We start from the raw sequence: 18,265 nt of genomic DNA, 5'->3' as shown, positions 1-18,265 counted from the left end.
GAGCTCATCTTTAACTTGATTTATTATGAGGTTTGTCACTTGTTCAGCAAAAGAAAATAAAGTGCATGAAGGTGGAGAGACGAACCAGAAATGTTCAAAATGTCATTATGTTTCCTTCCTTTCATGCCAGGAAAAAAAGAACATAAAATATAACAAAATATTTCTGGAAAATGGTGCGAGTTGAAAATGTCTTTTTTTTTTTTTTTTTTTCCCCAGATATTTTTTTTTTTTTAAGAATAGAGGTGGCCATGTAGGGGGGGGTCATTAAAAACAGAACAGTGCAGGGAAGGGGAGGGGTGGCGACAGGAAATCGTGAGGGGAAGTTGTATATGCAGAAATAAATGACTTAATGTTTCAGCTCATTGTAGGGTGTCTCCTCTCTCTTGTGCTCACATTTATTTAACATATTACCAACATAGGACAGTCTTGCCAGGGAGCCGCTGGGGGGACCAGCAAATGGTGATGTGTACTGTGTACTGTCATTTCAAAGGAAGATTACTGTTTTAAAACACAGAAACACATCACGGTGGCTCTTTGGCGTAACCACCTTAGTAGAAAAGTTATAAAGCTGCAATGACCCATTCAGGAAAAAAAAGCTCTCCTGATGCGAAATACAGCCAAAAGTTGCCCTTTGTAATTTCTGCACTCTGAAAAGGCCTCCAGTGGGCCCGGTTGGACCTTTCAGTGTGCCATTATGGCCTGGGGACCTTATGTTTGATACCCCTGGTTTATACCGTTCTAATAAAAAGGTTCATGTACTTTTTTTTCTCTCCATTAAACGCTCAGTACATCCCTTCTGCTTATTGGTAGAATTGATGATGTTTTCCAAGAAAATAAATATCATGTCCTTAAAAAGGATTTTTTTTTTTTAAGAGTATGTGAACTGGGGCCCACAGTGAGTCCAGAACTATTAAAATATTCAAAACAGAAAGAATGGACCTGAAGGGGGATTAAAAAAAACACAAACTAAACTTTGTAGTACTTCACACAATATGTTTGGCGGTGTGCCATGTTTGAATCATAAATGAGTCATAGAGCAAAAAGCTTTTAAGTCTTTTCAACAGAACAAGAGCTGACTGATCCCTTGTTTCTTACAGATTTTGGTATTTCGCTTGCTCTCCTGATTAATGCTCCAATTGGCTGGTGCTTTGCATAAGTAATAATGTGGCCATTAGACTGTAAGACTGGCCAGAAGGCTGCTCGCCAAACGAGATAAAGTCTCCATCTCAGACTAAATTGGTGCTTAAAACAACTGCATTTTTACCACACATTAGATTACAGGATTAGGTTGATGTGTTGCTTTTAAAACAGCAATCTAACCTTTGCTGGCTCCCATGCTGTTCTTATTGCCCGCGTACAGTACATGTTTTTTTCCAAGATAATAAAGGAGAATTGTATTCCAATTTCAGTCCATTACAGCATTTTAGGCTAAATTTTTCCACTCGATGTACTTTATAACTTCACTGAAGTGCCTAAACAGATATTCAAAAACCTTTAAAACAACACTTGAAATTGGTTAAAGAAAATAGTATTCCACTGTCAAAGCACAGCAGTAGTCACCGTTTGACTAAATTACCCCATTAACCTCTTAAACCTGTGCACCCTCCACAGGTAACTGCATCATGATGTACTTCGTGGGTCATTTAACAGCTGCAAGGCACCTTTCCCTTACAAATCTATTAATATGTAATTTATCAGTAATTGAGCCACGGTCAGCCCAAATAACAAGGGCCTGAATTTTTTGTTTGTTTGTTTTGTTTTTTTGCACATAATGGCAGGTACAAGCGCAGAGAATTGATGCGCCTTTAACACAGAAATACAAACTATTCGCCATTAACCTTTCAAAACTGTGAAAATGTGCTTTCGTGCCAATTTTGGTTGCAATACTTTCAACTCGTGGTCCTGCAATAACACGTTGTGAGTAATTATTGGATGAGTCCATAGACATGTGGTCAGTTTAAGTGGGTTTTTTTTGTCAGTTTCTGTGGCCGATGAGGCAGCAGCTTAGTCATAGCTAAAGATCTGTTAAATAAGACCTCCTGAATACAGCAGACAGAACATCACACTTTTCAGATTATCTGCTTTAGGTATTGCAAATGTGACCAGTGTGTAATAATCACCTCACATACTGTTTGGTAAATCTAGCCCATGCACTTTAGCTGCCTTCTGTGGTACTCCAGGTCACATAATGTGCTAGATTGTTGATTTGGCTACTGCTATTTTTTTTATTTATTTATTTTGCTCTTATTGCTTTATTGATTTTTTTTCTTCTTCAGCCTCCTTCAGCTGTTGGGTCTAATATTTAATATCCTAAGAGACGTCTTTGAGATCTTTCATGGAATAATAAGGGAAAGGCCCATGTATGAAACGGCTTCTTGGTCAACTGCTTTTAAGCCTCTAAAGCGGGAGTATGTATGAGACACTTAATTCAATACTTTCGTTAAACCCCTTCAAATCAACCTGGAAGCCTGCACTTCACTGCACAGTTACTGGTGTGCAGGAGAAAAGACAAAAGCAGTGTCATTGTCCAAATATGCACGGCCCTGACTGTGTAATGCTGCGTTCGGGATTTTGCTCAAGCTTAAAATGCTTTAATGAATGTGCTGATTAATTAAAGGTGCAGTAATGATGGCTGCAACTGAGCCAACTTTAAGATATTCCTCCTGTTTCTAGAAACACTGAATCAACTGCCTGTTTGTTTTCTAATCATTACTCTTTCTTCTTGTGTACTGAATTGGACTGCAGCGCCCGAAATAAACTTTTTTTAAAATTATTATTAATATTATGTAACCTGCGTGAAGCACTCGCTGCAGGCCTGTACTGTTTCCAGAGTAGGACCGGTGCCGTTCAGCCCACTGCAGCCGCGGTAGGCTACTTCCGTTCCGCAGAGGGCGACAAGCACCAGCCAGCTAGCCTCTACTGTGGCGGAGGTCCAGACACAATAGAGTGGGTAAGTTTTATTAGCGAATAAAAAATGGCTTAATGGCATTTATTTATCAGACTCATGTGAACTGTCTGCGTCTCTGTGTGTGTTTTTTCAGTCGAAGTCGATGGTTTAAAAAGAGAGGAGCACACGAACGAGAAGGTCGCGGTTATCACTTAGTCGCACGGAAAACGGGCTCCGACTATGTGCTGGAGCGCAGCTGTTGCTCCCGGCTAGTACCTAACGCGTTTAATGTTTCACTCTCAAACTGACACCCTTCATACGACAAGTTTGATATACGAGAATACGATGCAACCATGTGTGGTGCCACACAACCCGACATTTATATATATATTACTGCAGAAGGCCAGAGTCTTTGCTAGTTGAAGTTGGGGTAAGAGTGAGGAGATCTGAGGGGACAAGGGGGGCGTTAGCCGGTAGCATTAGCTTTGGTGGAGGGTGTCACCACAGGGATAAACTTAAAATTATCTGAATTTTTTAGCATTGATCCCTCGTCAGGCACACTGAGCTTCTTGGCTGTGAAATTATTCGTTTTAGTGTACATAGCGCTAGCTAGCTAGCTTGTTCGTCTGCTAACGTTAGCTAACGTTTTCCGTGACGCTAACGTTAAATCAGCATTCGCAAACGGCTTTGTTTGCGCTACCTCCTCTCCCACACGCGTACCCCCACAACCTGAACAGACAGTCGCTAAATATTGCTCACATTTACGTGTTGTCTTTGTTGACTTATTACGTAACCTAAATTACTTCAACTGCATCCAGTTAATCGAGTCGAAGCGACGTTTTCGCGAAACCGAGTTCGCTTAAATCGAAAGATTTCAGCCGCAGCGAAACGTTCGCATCGCCGCGTCTCGAAAACCGATCAGCTGGTGCTCTTCTGAGGCCACCGTCGATCAGAGACGGAAGACCAGCTTAATTACGCCCTCTGAGGGCAGCTGGAGCTGAACGGTTTGTTTTCGCTTCGGATTTGGTGGGAAAAAAAAAACTCCACGGGGCTGCTGTTAAATAGTCCAAACACTTTCACCTCGTTTTGCTGATCACCTTTCCTACAACCCCCCCAGGATGTTGCTGAGGTCGACCTTCTGTGGCGAAACTGCAATGTCCAGAAGATGGACTTTAAAATGCATAAATAGCCCCTGAAGTGAAACCAATTCCCATCAGTGATCCAGGACAACTCTGACCTTTATAAAGACAAAGGGTCTGCGTTAACTTGCTTGACAGAGCTCTGTGACTCTGTTAATTCTGATCATTTAAAAATTAAGTCTAAGTTTGAGTATATTGAAACAGACTTTAAAAAATGCCAGGAAAACCCTGTTTAAGACACTTTTATGCTTCAGTAAATAAAACACAAATATATTTTATCACCATCTAGGTGATCTTTTTTTCTAATTTTATTTTCCATAAGTTGTATTGGTCAATTAAATATGAACAAATTCTTTGGACCGCAATGAGATTTTGTGGTACAATATCAAACATCAAATATGCTTTGGATCATTTTGAGGTGGAAGAAAAGCTCAAACAGAAAATGTTGGAGGCTGTAGCTCAGGGGGTAGAAGAGGTCAGAAGATATTAACACAAGTTTACTTTCTGTTAGATAGAAAGCACTTAAGCATAGATAAAAGTGCTGGTGTGAATAGGTGAACGAGGCATGTTGTATAAAGTGCTTTGAATGCTTCAGTAGAGTAGAAAAGTGCTCTATAAGAACCAGTCTATTTACCAGAACTAGTAATACTTTTATGTATAGTCTCGGTTCAGACTTGGTTATGAGCTTCTTTCTTTCATAAAGGATGTTCTGGCGTCTCCTCTGCTTCAGTATTTGGAGAATTCAGCCAGTTCTTGTTAAGTCTGCCATACATTCACATAAAAAACCTTCAGCTGTAAATGAAGGTGGTTTAAAGCTCTATTTTTCTTCCTCAATCCTCCGCTGCGCTTCTAAACATTCACAACATGGAAGTGGCTTATTAAATGGCTGCTTGGAGGTCAAATTAACAAAAGCCCCATTTAGAAATGACTCTGAATCTTTTCGGCTTTCCACCTTTTAGGTTCCGGCTCTTCTCCAAACCAAACCGGTATGTCGGATGAAGACTCCCGTGCCAGCACCAGCTCTTCGTCATCGCCGCCTTCCTCCAGCCAGACCAGACAGAAGGACACTTTCTGCAAGAAGAAACGGGAGAGCAAAGCCAGCATGAGCAAGAACTCCAAGCTGCTTTCCACCAGCGCTAAACGGTAAAAAACCTAAACCATGAATCAGAAGTATCTCAAGGACATCCCCCGTAATTCTCTTTAATCTCAAGAATTTGATTGTTGGGGGGTTTCTGTGTTAACAAAAATTCTGTGGGTTTATTTTTAGGGGTAAATTTTAACATACTTTATAAGAAGAAGTCCATTAGAGACATGTGTTTCAGCACACCACAAGATTGTCTTTTAGCACTTCCCTTTTCTCTTCTGTGTGTGTGTGTGTGTGTGTATGTGTGTGTGTGTGTGTGTGTCTGTCTCTGTTTGTCTGTCTCTGTGTGTCTGTCTATATCTATATATCTGCACTTTCAGTCTCACTTTCACCAACACTTGTTCTTTTACACAAGGAATTGTAGCAGAAATTACATTAATTAATCCCTAAGTGAATATGTAAATTTCACATTTAAATAAGAGGGTCTGAGTCATAAATTCTGTGATTTCTGGAGTAATTATTACTGTAACTGACTATTTCTTTGATGTGCAGGATTCAAAAAGAGCTGGCTGACATTACACTGGACCCTCCGCCAAACTGCAGGTGGGTTTCACCCTGTACCACATGTCAATTATCTACCTAGCTGCACTGGTAATAAAACCCATCACTGTATTTTTCCTCAGATACCAGCCACTGTAATATACAATACAGAGCAATACTGTGGTCAAATCCAGATCATAATTACAATGGTTAACATTTTTTCAGAATTTGTCCGCTGTGGAGATAAAATATGTTTGTTTTTTTTAAATCTAAAACTAATAATTGGCTGCTGTTTCCAAGATATTCCTTATATTTAACACCTGTGTACATTCTTAGAAAGCATTGCAGGGTTATTTCTCCTGAATTCACAAAGTTGCTGCACTGAGTTTATTTAGAGCTCAGCTTGTAAGGTCAGGTCAAGATGCTGGGGCTAGTTGGGAAACATCATTTTCATCATTTACTTAGAATATTATGAAATGTAGATATGTGGGTTTTTGCTGCATGTCATGTATGTCTCCATAACCAAACGTATTTATTCACCGACTTAGAGCACCAATAGGGGAAATGCAAAGTTAGACAAATTAGTGCATATTTAATGAACTAGGGCCTCTAATGCAAAAAAGTCTTTATGTAAGTAATCAACTGGTGAAGTTTGATATTTATTACTTTTTTAAGCAGTGAATACTAGTGTCCAGTTAAAATGAATTCCATCATGTGCACATTTTAAGGCTGTTTTCACAAATTGTCTCATGCTCTGATCCTGAAATCTTCTATTCAGCAGCTCTTAGGTCCACCAGGCTTAGCAGTAGTATTCCTGCCTATACACTCAGAGCTTTGGCTGAAACGTGTGTTCTTTTAACACCTTCAACTTGATTTATTGAGCATTTTATTCCTGAAAAAAGTGAAATGGTTTTTTTCTGACTGATGACTGACGTTTCTGATTTATGGAGAGATGGGATATCCAGAGTTATTTTTATTTATTTTTATTTTTTTAAACACTTTACGATGCGATATCTGAACATTACCCAGTGTTCATATATCTCTATTTAACGCATACTTGCATGCATTTCTATATTTGCATATTTAAACACAAACATTTCAGAGAGCTTGTAATGATTAATGTAATTATGTTAAATGTTTGTAATTACTAAATACTGGTTTCTAACTAAAAACTTCTTAACATATACGATACATAAGGACTTTTTTTTTTTTTTTCTTATACTTTTAACTAGAAATCTTCACTTTAGACACTTTACAAACTGCACACACACCAATCCAGTTTTAATCTTTTTATTCTGAGATATTTTACATTAACAGTCAGTATACTAAATGTACCACTTCAGATTCTCGGGGAAAAGTAGTGATTATTTAATAACTTAGTCCTTAAATGTTAAAAGTAGCAATGCACCACTGTGATCAGAAAGACTGCTTAAAACTGACATGTTTGAGTTTAGCCTTTGCCTGCAGTGTCCTCAGGCAAATCACTGAGCCCCGCCACACTCCAGGTGGCTGTTCAGCAGCTGCGTCTGACCTTTGACCTCTCTCTGAAAGGAGGGAGAGAGGGAGAGGAATCTGTCCCACTGTGGCTCAGCAGATGAGACAAACAACCTCAGGCTACAGACCATCACACAAATGAACGCTGTCTGGATGTTTGCAGATAAATGCAAGAAACAGGAATTGGTGTCAGTTCACAGCCACAGTCCTAAAAGAAACGGCGGTTTCTGCTTTGACTTCAGTTGTTACTGCTGCCACTTTTCAGAAAACAGCAGCTTCTCGGGCTCCTTCAGGCATCAGACAGAAACTGGCCACTTTCATGTTGTTGCCTCTACCTGATTCTCGCTTTTGTAGATGTCCAGCTGTTTTCAGACATTTTATAGACAGGAGAATGAGGTCAGGATATTTCCCACAGATGCTCCTTTCTCACATGTGGCAAACAGCAGAAAATGGTCCCCTTCAGGCATGTTCACATTACTCGACGTGCCATGTGTTTAGAAAAGTTTCAGCCTGTTTACTAAATCGGACTGTTGGCTACAGGGATGCACACAGCACAACGTTTATCTAATAGTCACCCTACGGTGTGTTGTTTTTTTTTCCTCTTTTAATTGTTGTTCAGTAGTTTAACAAGTTTAGAAGCCACTGCAGATGTTGTCTATGTTGTGAAGGCAGGAAGCATTATAAGAGCTGTTTGTTTGTTTCAATCCTGGCACAGAATCATCAAATGAAGATAATCTAGCTGTTGTCTTAACTCGTGACTTTTACATAGTGAAGAAAAGGTTTTTGGGTTTTTTTGGGTTTTTTTGAAACAGGTGACTTAAGGCAAGGTACAGCCTGCTGAATTGTTGGTTGATTGATTTTTGGCCTGTACAATCTGAGTCAATAACAATAATTCAGTATTATCTGCCTGCTACAGGTGACAGGTTTACATCTTATTCTACAAATCATGTTTTCAGGCCAAATCCACCTCATTAAAAAAATCAGAATATTTAAAATCATTTAAAAAGTTAATGTAGTTTAGAGCTCATGATAGAGTAGCTGGCCCTGTCACTTCCTGTCCTATGAGGTCATTCTAGTTTAAACAGTACTGCGACTGTTTCAAAGGTCCTTTTTTAAGACACTTTATAGTGCAAACATGATAGCCATCCTGCTGTTTTCAAACTATGCACCACCTTGTTTTAACCCATAAAAGAGGTAGGTGGAGTCCAGTTATCTTAGACCAATATAGCTCAAGTAAGTCATATCCTATATGACGGCAACATTAATGTCTCATAAGGGTGCTACTTTAAGCTGATTAGCAGTGTGGAAAGAGTCTTATAATTAGAATTCATCCACTTGAAAGTCAGAGCCTTTCATCTATCACATTTGCTGCTATATCTTTTAACATCCAGATAATTAGTCCAGACGGTTCTCCCTGGATCGATATTCCATGTTGTCGTTGGCAGTGAAGCTCTCTGCTAACCTTGATTAAAAGCGAACAGAAGAGCGCAATATCTAACCCTACCCAGCGTCCCTGCTGCACCACAGGAGCTTTCAATCAATACTGATATTATGGCTCATAGCAATGAACCCTGAGGGGTTCACAGCCGCATGTTCTACATGTCAGAGGGATAAAGGCTGGGCTGCTTTGAGGAAAAATCAATACAGATTACAGATCATGAGGCATAGATGCATCACTGGGGATTTGCTTTCAACTCTGGCATCTTCTGAATGATGCTCAAGGGAAAAAGCTTCGACTCTCTATGTTTGAAGGAAAATACGCTACAAGTACAGTGCTTCTCTTTTTTTTTTGTCCAGTGTTTGTTAATCGAATTTACAGATGTTTCCCACACGTGTCACATGTAGGGAAGTCGTGAAGTTGCAGTTTTCAAGACAGAACAGCCAAACGGATACATTTGCTGAATGTGTGTTCGATACTTTGGTGTCACGGTTCGATATTTTTTCGATACAAAAAAAATGTTCATGCCTTTTTAATTTGTCATTTATTAAAATTATAAATATATATTTGAACTCAAAAGTACAGTTTTTAAATTTAATGTTGCTGAAACAACAAAGTAATAAAAAAAAATCTGATTGAGAAATCACTCATCTTTGGAAAAGAGAGTTTATTACAGAGAAATGTCTCTTTCCAAAATATTAGCAAATTAAGCATATTAAACATATCAGGTCCCCATAATGAGAATCATGTGCTAACGGCTGTCTAAATGACTCGGGTAAAGTTTGTAGCATGCGTGCTTGTTGTTTTTGTCTGCTTCCACTTGTCTTTGCACTAGGATGATGTCGGAGTAAATGTGCAGTCATATTCGTTGTGTTCCCACTAGTGCTGTCAGTGTTAATCTCGTTGAAATTACGTTAACGCCACAACACGGCAAATCTCCGTTAACGAGCTACCGCGGATCGCCCCGTGCGTGCGGCTGGACGGCGTTAACAAGCTAACTGCACTAACGCACTAGTTTCTCCACCAATGTAATTGAGCATTGCGTGGCACATCCGACATAGTGTTTTACATTTGTCCATGACGCGCTTACCTTCAGGGTCATACTTCACATGAAAGCCTGAATGAGGGTGGGGGAGGTTCAATTTGCCATGTTGCAATGAGCTTAGCTTCTGTCTGCTAGCTTACGCTGCGCTCAGTGGATCTGCGCTCGACAGTGCAGCCTAGGCAGATAAGTCGAACGCAGATCCACTGAGCTCTCAACACAGACAGCATCGTCAGAAGAAAAGTTGATAAAATAAATTAAAAATTTTGTATTGTTCGATACATATGCGTACCAAATCAAAAGCACTGTATCGAATGGTTCAATATCGATACGAGTATCGTTGCACCCCAAAATACAAAAAAAAAAATATATATATATATACACACACACACACACACACACACACACACAAGTTTTGTTTTCCTCTTTCCCATTTTCTCCTTCTCTCTAACAGAGTGTTTCAGCTACACATTTTTCAAATTGGACAATGTAAATTAGCGTCAACAATGACGAATTAAATATTTATTTTCCAGGTTCATATGCGTGTAGTTTTTTTTCTCTCCTGCTGTCTGGGCAGCAGATGGAGAGTTGTAAGTAAGATGACCATTAGTAAGACAAAAAATTTGCTTTTAAAATGGTTAGGAGTGACTCTTGAAGCTCTTTTCTGAACTGAGAGGTTTCTGTCATATTTCAGGTCTGCTTATAGAACAGAATGATTGGCTGTGCATCAGACATTAGCGAGGGAGGTCGCTGCCTGTGCAGCAACCTTTAGAAAAATCCGGATACTATTCTAATGGCTATTAAAACCAGATCTTTACTGAGATGTTAGAACTAATCGCTAAGGTTACAGGAGGTGTTGTCAAATGTCGTTTTTTCAGGGGGAGGGTTACTTTGGGTGGGATTTCCCTTTAACAGCCCACTGAATTCATCTGTCGAATTACAAACGCGGCATTTATCATCAGCTTTAGCTCCTTTCTGACGCCTTCTTCTGCGTGCTGCCAGTAAACGTGAATTTTATTGTGATTCATTGTGTTTTATACACACAGTATGTGAATGAATGTGACTTTCATACTGTAGTACACACTGCTTTGATCACTGCCGCTGATGCACATCCACTGTGCAGCTTGTAATCTACAGTCTGTGTGTGGGTGTCTTTTTTTTTTTTTTTCTTCTTCTTTGTTTCTTTCCTCCCTTTCTGACTTCATTTGCGTCGGTGTGTCTGCTCTGTGGATGTTGTCTGTTTGCAGATGAGATTTGTATCGGCAAAGCTTTTTCCCCCTCCTTCGTTATTATTGATGTAGTATGATAAACACCAGAGATGACCGACAAAGATTAGAACTTTCATTCTTTAAAATGTGACTCATGGCACAGCAGCAAATGAATATTGTATTTTAGGCTTATGTGGGTGGTGCAATAAATTAAGTGCACCTTGATGTTTTTAGAATATTTTTGTGGCTTCACCAGAACATAAATCCAGTTTAAATGAATTTAATCCTTCTGATTGCAGTGCTGGTCCAAAAGGAGACAATATCTATGAGTGGAGGTCGACCATCCTGGGACCGCCGGGCTCTGTGTACGAGGGAGGCGTCTTCTTCCTAGATATCGCCTTCACACCAGACTACCCCTTTAAACCCCCCAAGGTACTGATACACAATACTAGAACCTCATGTCTGTTAACTGTACCTCAGAAGCAGGCAGCAGGTGTTTGGACTGAAACTGTTTCAGCTGCAGGGTTTTAGATAACAACATCAAATCGAGTTCAGGGACTATATCTGGTTTAAAAGACAAGGTGTACTATGTTTAACCCAAAAGTTGGAAGGTTGGGTTATTAAATGAAGCAAAACAAACAGATGTCACCTGATATAAAAGTAGCTCTGCATAACGGTGTAAAGTTTGACAGTACAGGGTTGGAAAAAAAAAAAAAAACCCGTCTGTTTTCTCAAGTCAGTACATCTGTTAACTTGAGAAAACAGATGTGTTACTTTATGAAGAATCAGTTTTATCAGATACCAAGATGGAGCTTTATTAGCTACACATTTGCTCGCTTCTTATCAAGAATATATTTATTTCAAACAGCAGGAAAAGTAGAAATATACAGTCTGCTTCTTTTAATAAACACACATATCTCAAAGGGATTTTTTGTCATAAATAATTTCCAGAAAAATGGGAAACAAACAATTAAGAAAAAACTGTTCACACTGACTTCCAGTTAAATCTCCATCCCCACACTGTTCCAAAAACACGTTGGTGTTTATTTATGTTTTCAGTTCAGTTTTAGATTGCTTCCAGTGTGGGCTTGGTTCTTTCACTTTATTTTTTCCTGTGGTTTTACTTTAGTTTTTAGTTTTTACAAGGCAAAACTGAGCATGTTCAGAAATATATTGGACATAGTATAATTTAAATTTTTATTTTGTCTAATTAAAATGTTTTTCACATCGAGTTTTAGTTACCTTTGCTAACCTCTCACTGAGACACTGTACAGTTTCATAATACCAGGATACAGGACTTTACACGAAATATGTTGTCTCATTTAAAAAAAAAAAAAAAAAAAATCTTGACACAGATAAGCACTGTGGTTTTCAGTCATTACTCAAACAAGAGTACCGTATTAATCATCTGTTGGTCTGTTTTTTTTAAGCTGTAGATTTTGTGCTTCATTGCATGTTGCTGAGAGGTTTTAACATTGTGAAGCTCTGTAGTACACACGATTTTCTGACAACCAGTCCTGTGAATGTGAAAATCATCAGATCATTTTATTTAATAAAACAAAATGATGCTCCAAGCTTCAGTAAAACTTAGCTTTATTCTTTATTAGCGACGGTGACTATAAACATGGATCTCTTAAGAGAAAACACGCCCTCTCTAGGCACACGGTATTAAATATGCTATAGAATACATGTTCAAATAGCACAAAAAAGCCTCCAGCTCCACTCCCACACACAAAACAAACACATTGTACAACCTTTTGTTTGCCAGATTGCTTTTACTGAGACCCTGCTCCTCTTGCTTTTGTAACAACACAGCAGCTCATGATGGTCACATTTAACCTCTAAAATTACACCCTAATTATCCTAAACACAGTTTTAAAAAAAAAAAGTGGATTCAGTCCAGATTTCTGGGAAATCGGTGCTTCTACTTTCCAATTCAAGCATTTATGCATTATTCTTTTTATTTTGTGCTAATGCTAATGTTTGCAATTTCATGTTTCCTAAATGGAAGCGTTTTCTTTTTCCATCATATAACTGCTTCAGCTGCTTACTCTGGATCAGCATCACACATTTACAGAGTTTACAAATGACTGGACGAGTGTTTCATTTGTTTTTCCCCAGAGGATTATTTGAATGATTTAAGCAACATTTTTTTTTAAACATACAGAGTCACAGCGGTGACAGTGAAAACTCTCATCCCAGTGGATGTGTATAGTTTCATCAAGACCGTTTCCCAGTGGAATGAAACAAAACAAATACATGGTAAAAAGCCCAAACAGCAGTGGGAAACAACCTGTTCTGATGGGATTACAAATTAAGTAATAAACCACCACAAAATATTAAATGATGCTAAAAATGGACTAATTTAAACCCGAAGCATAGCCCTTTATACTTAATTGGCCCATTTATTACATTTATTTTTAATAAAATAAACATCTGGTCTCTATGTTTGAGTAAAATTTATTTTGTTATGTAAATATCAACAGGAAATCTGCTCTGTTAAACAAAAGTAAAAGTGAAGATTAAATGTAAGCACATTTCTGATAATCACAGCGTTTTACTATTCACGTCTGTGTAGGTGGTTTTTGTTTGGAGTTTGTGGTTAGGGACACTTGACGCAATCAGATTTTAATTTCGTGCCTTTGCTGCTTCAGTTCATGATGGAAATATAAATTCATGTAAAAAGAAAACACATATACTGGCTGTTTTCATAAGTAAGTTATTTGAGGAGAAAATTTTATGACCATGCGAGTCATTCAGTAAAAATTGGTCATAGTCTTTTATCTGAACCCTCAGACTCCCAGATTTATTTTTTTTTTAAACAACAATTTCAAAGTCATGCAATATTTTATTTTCATACTATGAAAAAACTGAAGTTACAGGCCCTCAAAGTACACAAATAATTACTTTATTTATGGTTAGATGATGAGCCTGGTGTCAAATGTAGATCAAAATGAGACATCTCAGAAGTTCTGTTCTGAGCAGTCACCTGTTCATCGTGGTGACATGACCTGTGAAAGCTTTCCAGTGAATTATAATAGAATAGAACAGTATCAGTGCTGGTTTCTACTCCTCCACGCTACACACATTGAGTTATTGCAGTTTTGCTACTGAACAAAAGTAATCATGAAAAAAAGCAACATTAAGGGTTTAGATTGTGGCGCTTCAGGTGGGTGTAAAATTGATTTGGGGGAACCCCACCATCACCCTGGTGGGGTTCGCTGTGTGTTTCCTGTAATTTATTTTTTAGTCGTAGATTATATTTAATGTCTGTGAGAAATGATACCGCATGATAAATACCAGAGATGACCAACTGAGACAAAAACAGATTATCATTCTTGGAAATCTTGAGTCACGCTACAGTAGCGCATAAACTGAGTGTTTTCGTCTCTTTGGGGGGGGGAATGAGTATTAGACATTGTACGCTGAGATGAAAAGGACTCAAATTTCCTCCAAATGTTTTCCACACTTCACTTGTTCCACAATAATTTTGCATTCAGTTTTGACACGGAACATTTACTGTAAATGACTCACTGTTTATGGCTGATTGTTGTACTGATAAGGAAAAGTGAGGTTTCCTTCCAAGACAGTTAAGATGACGTACTTCTTTTCAGCCACTAGGGGGCTTTTGTCTACTGAAGAGGTTTCATTGCAGTCCAACACTGACTGAAATTCTCTACACACAACAAATATTTTGTCATATTTTGAGCTGTGTGAGTGCTTCATTTTGTTTTTAATAACACATGTGAAAGTGATCAATACAGGAGTGTTTGTACTGTGTTCTGCATTTCTCTTCAGGCTTTTTTTTTTTTTTTTTTTTTTTAATTTTTATTAAGTGTTTTTCATGCAGGATCTTTGTGTCTGCAGGTAACTTTCCGTACCAGGATCTATCACTGCAACATCAACAGTCAGGGGGTGATCTGTCTGGACATCCTGAAGGACAACTGGAGCCCCGCGCTCACCATCTCCAAGGTGCTGCTGTCCATCTGCTCCCTGCTCACTGACTGTAACCCAGGTAAGACATGCACGCTGACGAAAGCTGCATCATTTGAGTACTCTGAAAGCAAAGATGTATTTTTGTAACAGCTGTAACATCTGACAATTACTCATTAAGAAACATGGATTTATTTCAATGTAATCTGATGCCCATGAAAAACAAACGCAGTGAAGGGAAACCAAGGTCATCCAGGCTTGGGCCTGCTGGTGTTTTTTATTGAAAAACTTTATTCATTGTTTATGGTGTAGCTTTAATGTAAAAGTATAACTCCTATATGTAGCGTCTTCATGTAAGGTACAGCAGTGGTCCCCAACCCCTGGGCCACAGACCGGTACCGGGCTGTGAGAGTTGAGGCTCGGTCGTGAAATTTATGATTTTCAGGGTTTTTATCGTTAACTCTGTTTCCCTGGGTCTTTTCCTGTGTTGTAGTTGTTTGTCTTATTTTGAAAGAAATAATTATGCATTACCATAGCGACCAGAGAGCATTAAGGGGCAGAGAGGAGGATGTTACTCTCGATGTGGTTAGTGCATTTCAGGAGGACGCTGCTAATAAAGTTATACATTTACACAATACTACTTTTTTTTTTTTTTTTTGTAATTTTGGTCCTATCATTTTATTTTGTTGTATTTATCCGCGACACCTTAAAGGCCAGTCCGTGAAAATATTGTCTGACATTAAACCGGTCCATGGCGCAAAAAAGGTTGGGGACCGCTGGTGTAGAGTAATGGAAGAAACAGCGTTACAGACAGACTGGTCCTCAAAACACTGTCCCGCTGAACTGTAATGAAAATGAGAAGTGTAAGACAAACAGGAGGAGGGAAGATAAAATGTTGCCCCTTTTTGAAAACATGTTGGCTAAGAGCTGAGGCTTTTACTTTGAAGGTGAACTTTTTCCATTTCCAGTTTGTAAAACTTCAGGTTTTACCACCACTCGGCTAATCATTAGCAAGTATTTGCAGACAAACTTGAAAAACTAAAGGTAACCATGGCAATTCGCCACCAACTGTCACATTCAATATGGCGGACAACTCTTGAGCAATGCCTGCATCACGTCATGTGACAAACCTCATTGCTGCCAAAAGCAGAGAGGTGAGAGACCCTCAGATGTCAAGTCGTTAATGATCTTTTTACAGGTTTACAATTGTGAAACTCGCACTCTTTCCAGTGCATCATCAAATCAACTGCATCATTTCTGTTTACAGCAGTGGGTTTTTGTACCTCCAAAAAGGGCAGACTCACTGGACACAAGTAAAAGCCGTGAAAGTTTTTCAGATTGAGCCTGTTAATCGTGGGATTGTCAGGATCGCCGCTGTCAGCTCTCTGTCACTTGTCCCGTTACCAATGTGTAGGTCTCCTGAGGCAGTAAAAAAAAAAAAGTTCATAGTCATTGGAAGCCAAAGGAGTGATTAAAATAAAATAAAAAAAATCAGATGAATGGCCCTTCCCTAATGCATGTCACACTGGTTTTATTGGTATCTTACTTAGTGTGAGACTGAAGAGTCTTTGGTGAATAGCAGCACTGTTGCCAGTCGGCTGCCTCAGGTCAGGGATTCTAAAAATGAGGCGCTGCAAAGTTTTCCTCTTTTCCTCACCCTGCTCAGTCACTGTGTTTTGACATGCGCTGTTACTGTCACACTGTGGGAAACTGATACAAATTTAATAGCCTGCTGCTCCACATTTACTGCCGGTGTGCGCGTCTCACCGCTGCTTTGACAACCATTCGAATTGATGACCCCGTATTTTTACCACATACCTTCCACAGCTGTGAACTCTGATCTCATGACCCCAAAGCTGCACATTGTAAACGCGGTCAGATTTTATGTGCTCAGCATGCTGCTGCAGGCAGCTAGCATAAAAGTTTTACTCTGATTCATTCACCAGTGAGGAGAACCTGTCTGAAAGACAAGACAGCAGCCATGTTGTAAAAGAGAGGGTGTAATTTAGCTTTTATGCAGCATGAAGCATTAAGAAAGAAGGCAGAGTTCAAATTGAGGTGCAGTTTTAGAAATGTGATGTGAATTCCAGCTGACGGTCCACCTAAACATTTACATGATTTCATAAAATGGAAACATGTGACTCAAGTTTATGTAAACCATCAATTTTATCATTTTATTTTTTCCAAAAAAGTAAATTGCAGTTGTATGAGAATGACTAATCTTTCAAAATAAGAGCATGAGGACTGTACAGTAGTCAGTGTCACTGAGAAACTGTGCTCAGATCCAAATGTTCAATAATTAAAAAAAAAACAAAAAACTTCTTAAACAATTGAAACTGTTTAATTTGCTTCAGTTTTTTGTTTTTGTAGCATTCATGCACAGAGATCATGAAAAAGTGGTGTCGAAATGAGTGTTTTCCAAGTCTTAAGTTGTTGCCGACCAGCCTACGAGCTTTTTTATTTGAAGTTTTTAATCTGTATTAAAGAGACTATCGAACCTTTTCACCCTGCCATGAAGACGCTTCTGGGAGCTCTGAATTTTAATTCCAAACATGGTGGAATGTTAATTTATAACTTAAACTGTCATTTGGGGGTTTTAGATGGCAAATCGGAAGAACAGATTTGAATGTACTGCACATGCATTCCAGACGAAATGTTTCTAAAATAATTTATTCCAATTTATTCTGATTATTCCCATTTCTTCTGTTCACCCAGCCGATCCCCTGGTGGGAAGCATCGCCACCCAATACACGACTAACAGAGCAGAACATGACCGAACAGCCAAACAGTGGACAAAGCGATACGCCACATAAACCCACAGAGGACGGCAGCAGCAGGAAAAGGAGGAGGAGGGTCGAAGGGTCGCTGGGTTGCTTGTTTTGGGGGGAGGGGGTGTTATTTCTATCTCAGATTTTTAGTACTTTATTGTCTGGTATATTTTTTGCTTCCTGATTAAGTTATCTCCAGAAACGTGGTAATAAAGGAACACAATGGAAAGGAAGTGATGAGTCTGCCTCTTTTCTTTTTTTTTCTTTTTTTTAAAAAAAACATTGTTAATTGAAAACTGAATTCCACATACAACTCTGTGCATGTTGAAACTTCCGCCGCAAGCATTGTAAAAATATTTGTGAAGACACAAGAATGCACCGTGAAGCATGCCACACACCCATCGGCATTTATAGCCTAAGAAAAGCTGCCAAAATAAATGAGATATACAGTAAACAAAAGCACTAGTACAAAGCATAAACTGTAGTAAAGAGAAGCTGTATACACGACTGCAGTGCCGACCCTCTTTAAAAACTGAAAACGTACATTAGGGGACTGATAGTCAGGCACCCCTGTTTAGCTTTTATGGAGTCATTTAGTTGAAAGTAGATGCATTTAGTGTTTATATATGCTAAATAAGTGTTTAGCTTATCCATAAAAATGCACATTTTTCTTTTTGTTTATACCTGTCATGTATTTCTTTACAACTGTAAGAAGAGCACCTGCTAACATGC

At 38.8% G+C, this 18,265-nt stretch overlaps 1 protein-coding gene across 2 annotated transcripts; it reads left to right on the top strand.

Annotated features, from left to right (window-relative positions):
- Window positions 1-2,819: 2,819 nt before the first annotated feature.
- Window positions 2,820-17,766, top strand: LOC120732871 (ubiquitin-conjugating enzyme E2 E1-like). 2 transcript variants are annotated; one of them, XM_040030744.1, is made up of 6 exons: window positions 2,820-2,950; window positions 4,986-5,169; window positions 5,663-5,713; window positions 11,132-11,264; window positions 14,700-14,847; window positions 17,481-17,766. In XM_040030744.1, exons 2-6 carry the CDS (start codon window positions 5,015-5,017, stop codon window positions 17,576-17,578), a joined length of 585 nt encoding a protein of 194 aa, XP_039886678.1. In that variant the 5' UTR covers window positions 2,820-2,950; window positions 4,986-5,014; the 3' UTR covers window positions 17,579-17,766. The 2 variants fall into 2 exon arrangements, with proteins under 2 accessions (XP_039886678.1, XP_039886680.1); XM_040030746.1 differs by having other exon boundaries at window positions 2,836-2,946.
- Window positions 17,767-18,265: the final 499 nt, after the last annotated feature.

This window comes from Simochromis diagramma, unplaced genomic scaffold, assembly GCF_900408965.1.
Source record: "Simochromis diagramma unplaced genomic scaffold, fSimDia1.1 OVJJ01000361.1, whole genome shotgun sequence".
In the NCBI taxonomy this organism is placed as follows: Eukaryota; Metazoa; Chordata; class Actinopteri; order Cichliformes; family Cichlidae; genus Simochromis; species Simochromis diagramma.
This window is presented reverse-complemented; position numbering and strand designations above follow the sequence as displayed.

Bases quoted from the DNA above. Each gene is read 5' to 3' on its own strand.
- LOC120732871 (XM_040030744.1), top strand. From the start codon at position 5,015: ATGTCGGATGAAGACTCCCGTGCCAGCACCAGCTCTTCGTCATCGCCG. The intron at 5,170-5,662 runs GTAAAAAACCTA...TTTGATGTGCAG, and splicing joins CTTTCCACCAGCGCTAAACG to GATTCAAAAAGAGCTGGCTG. The intron at 14,848-17,480 runs GTAAGACATGCA...CTGTTCACCCAG, and splicing joins GCTCACTGACTGTAACCCAG to CCGATCCCCTGGTGGGAAGC.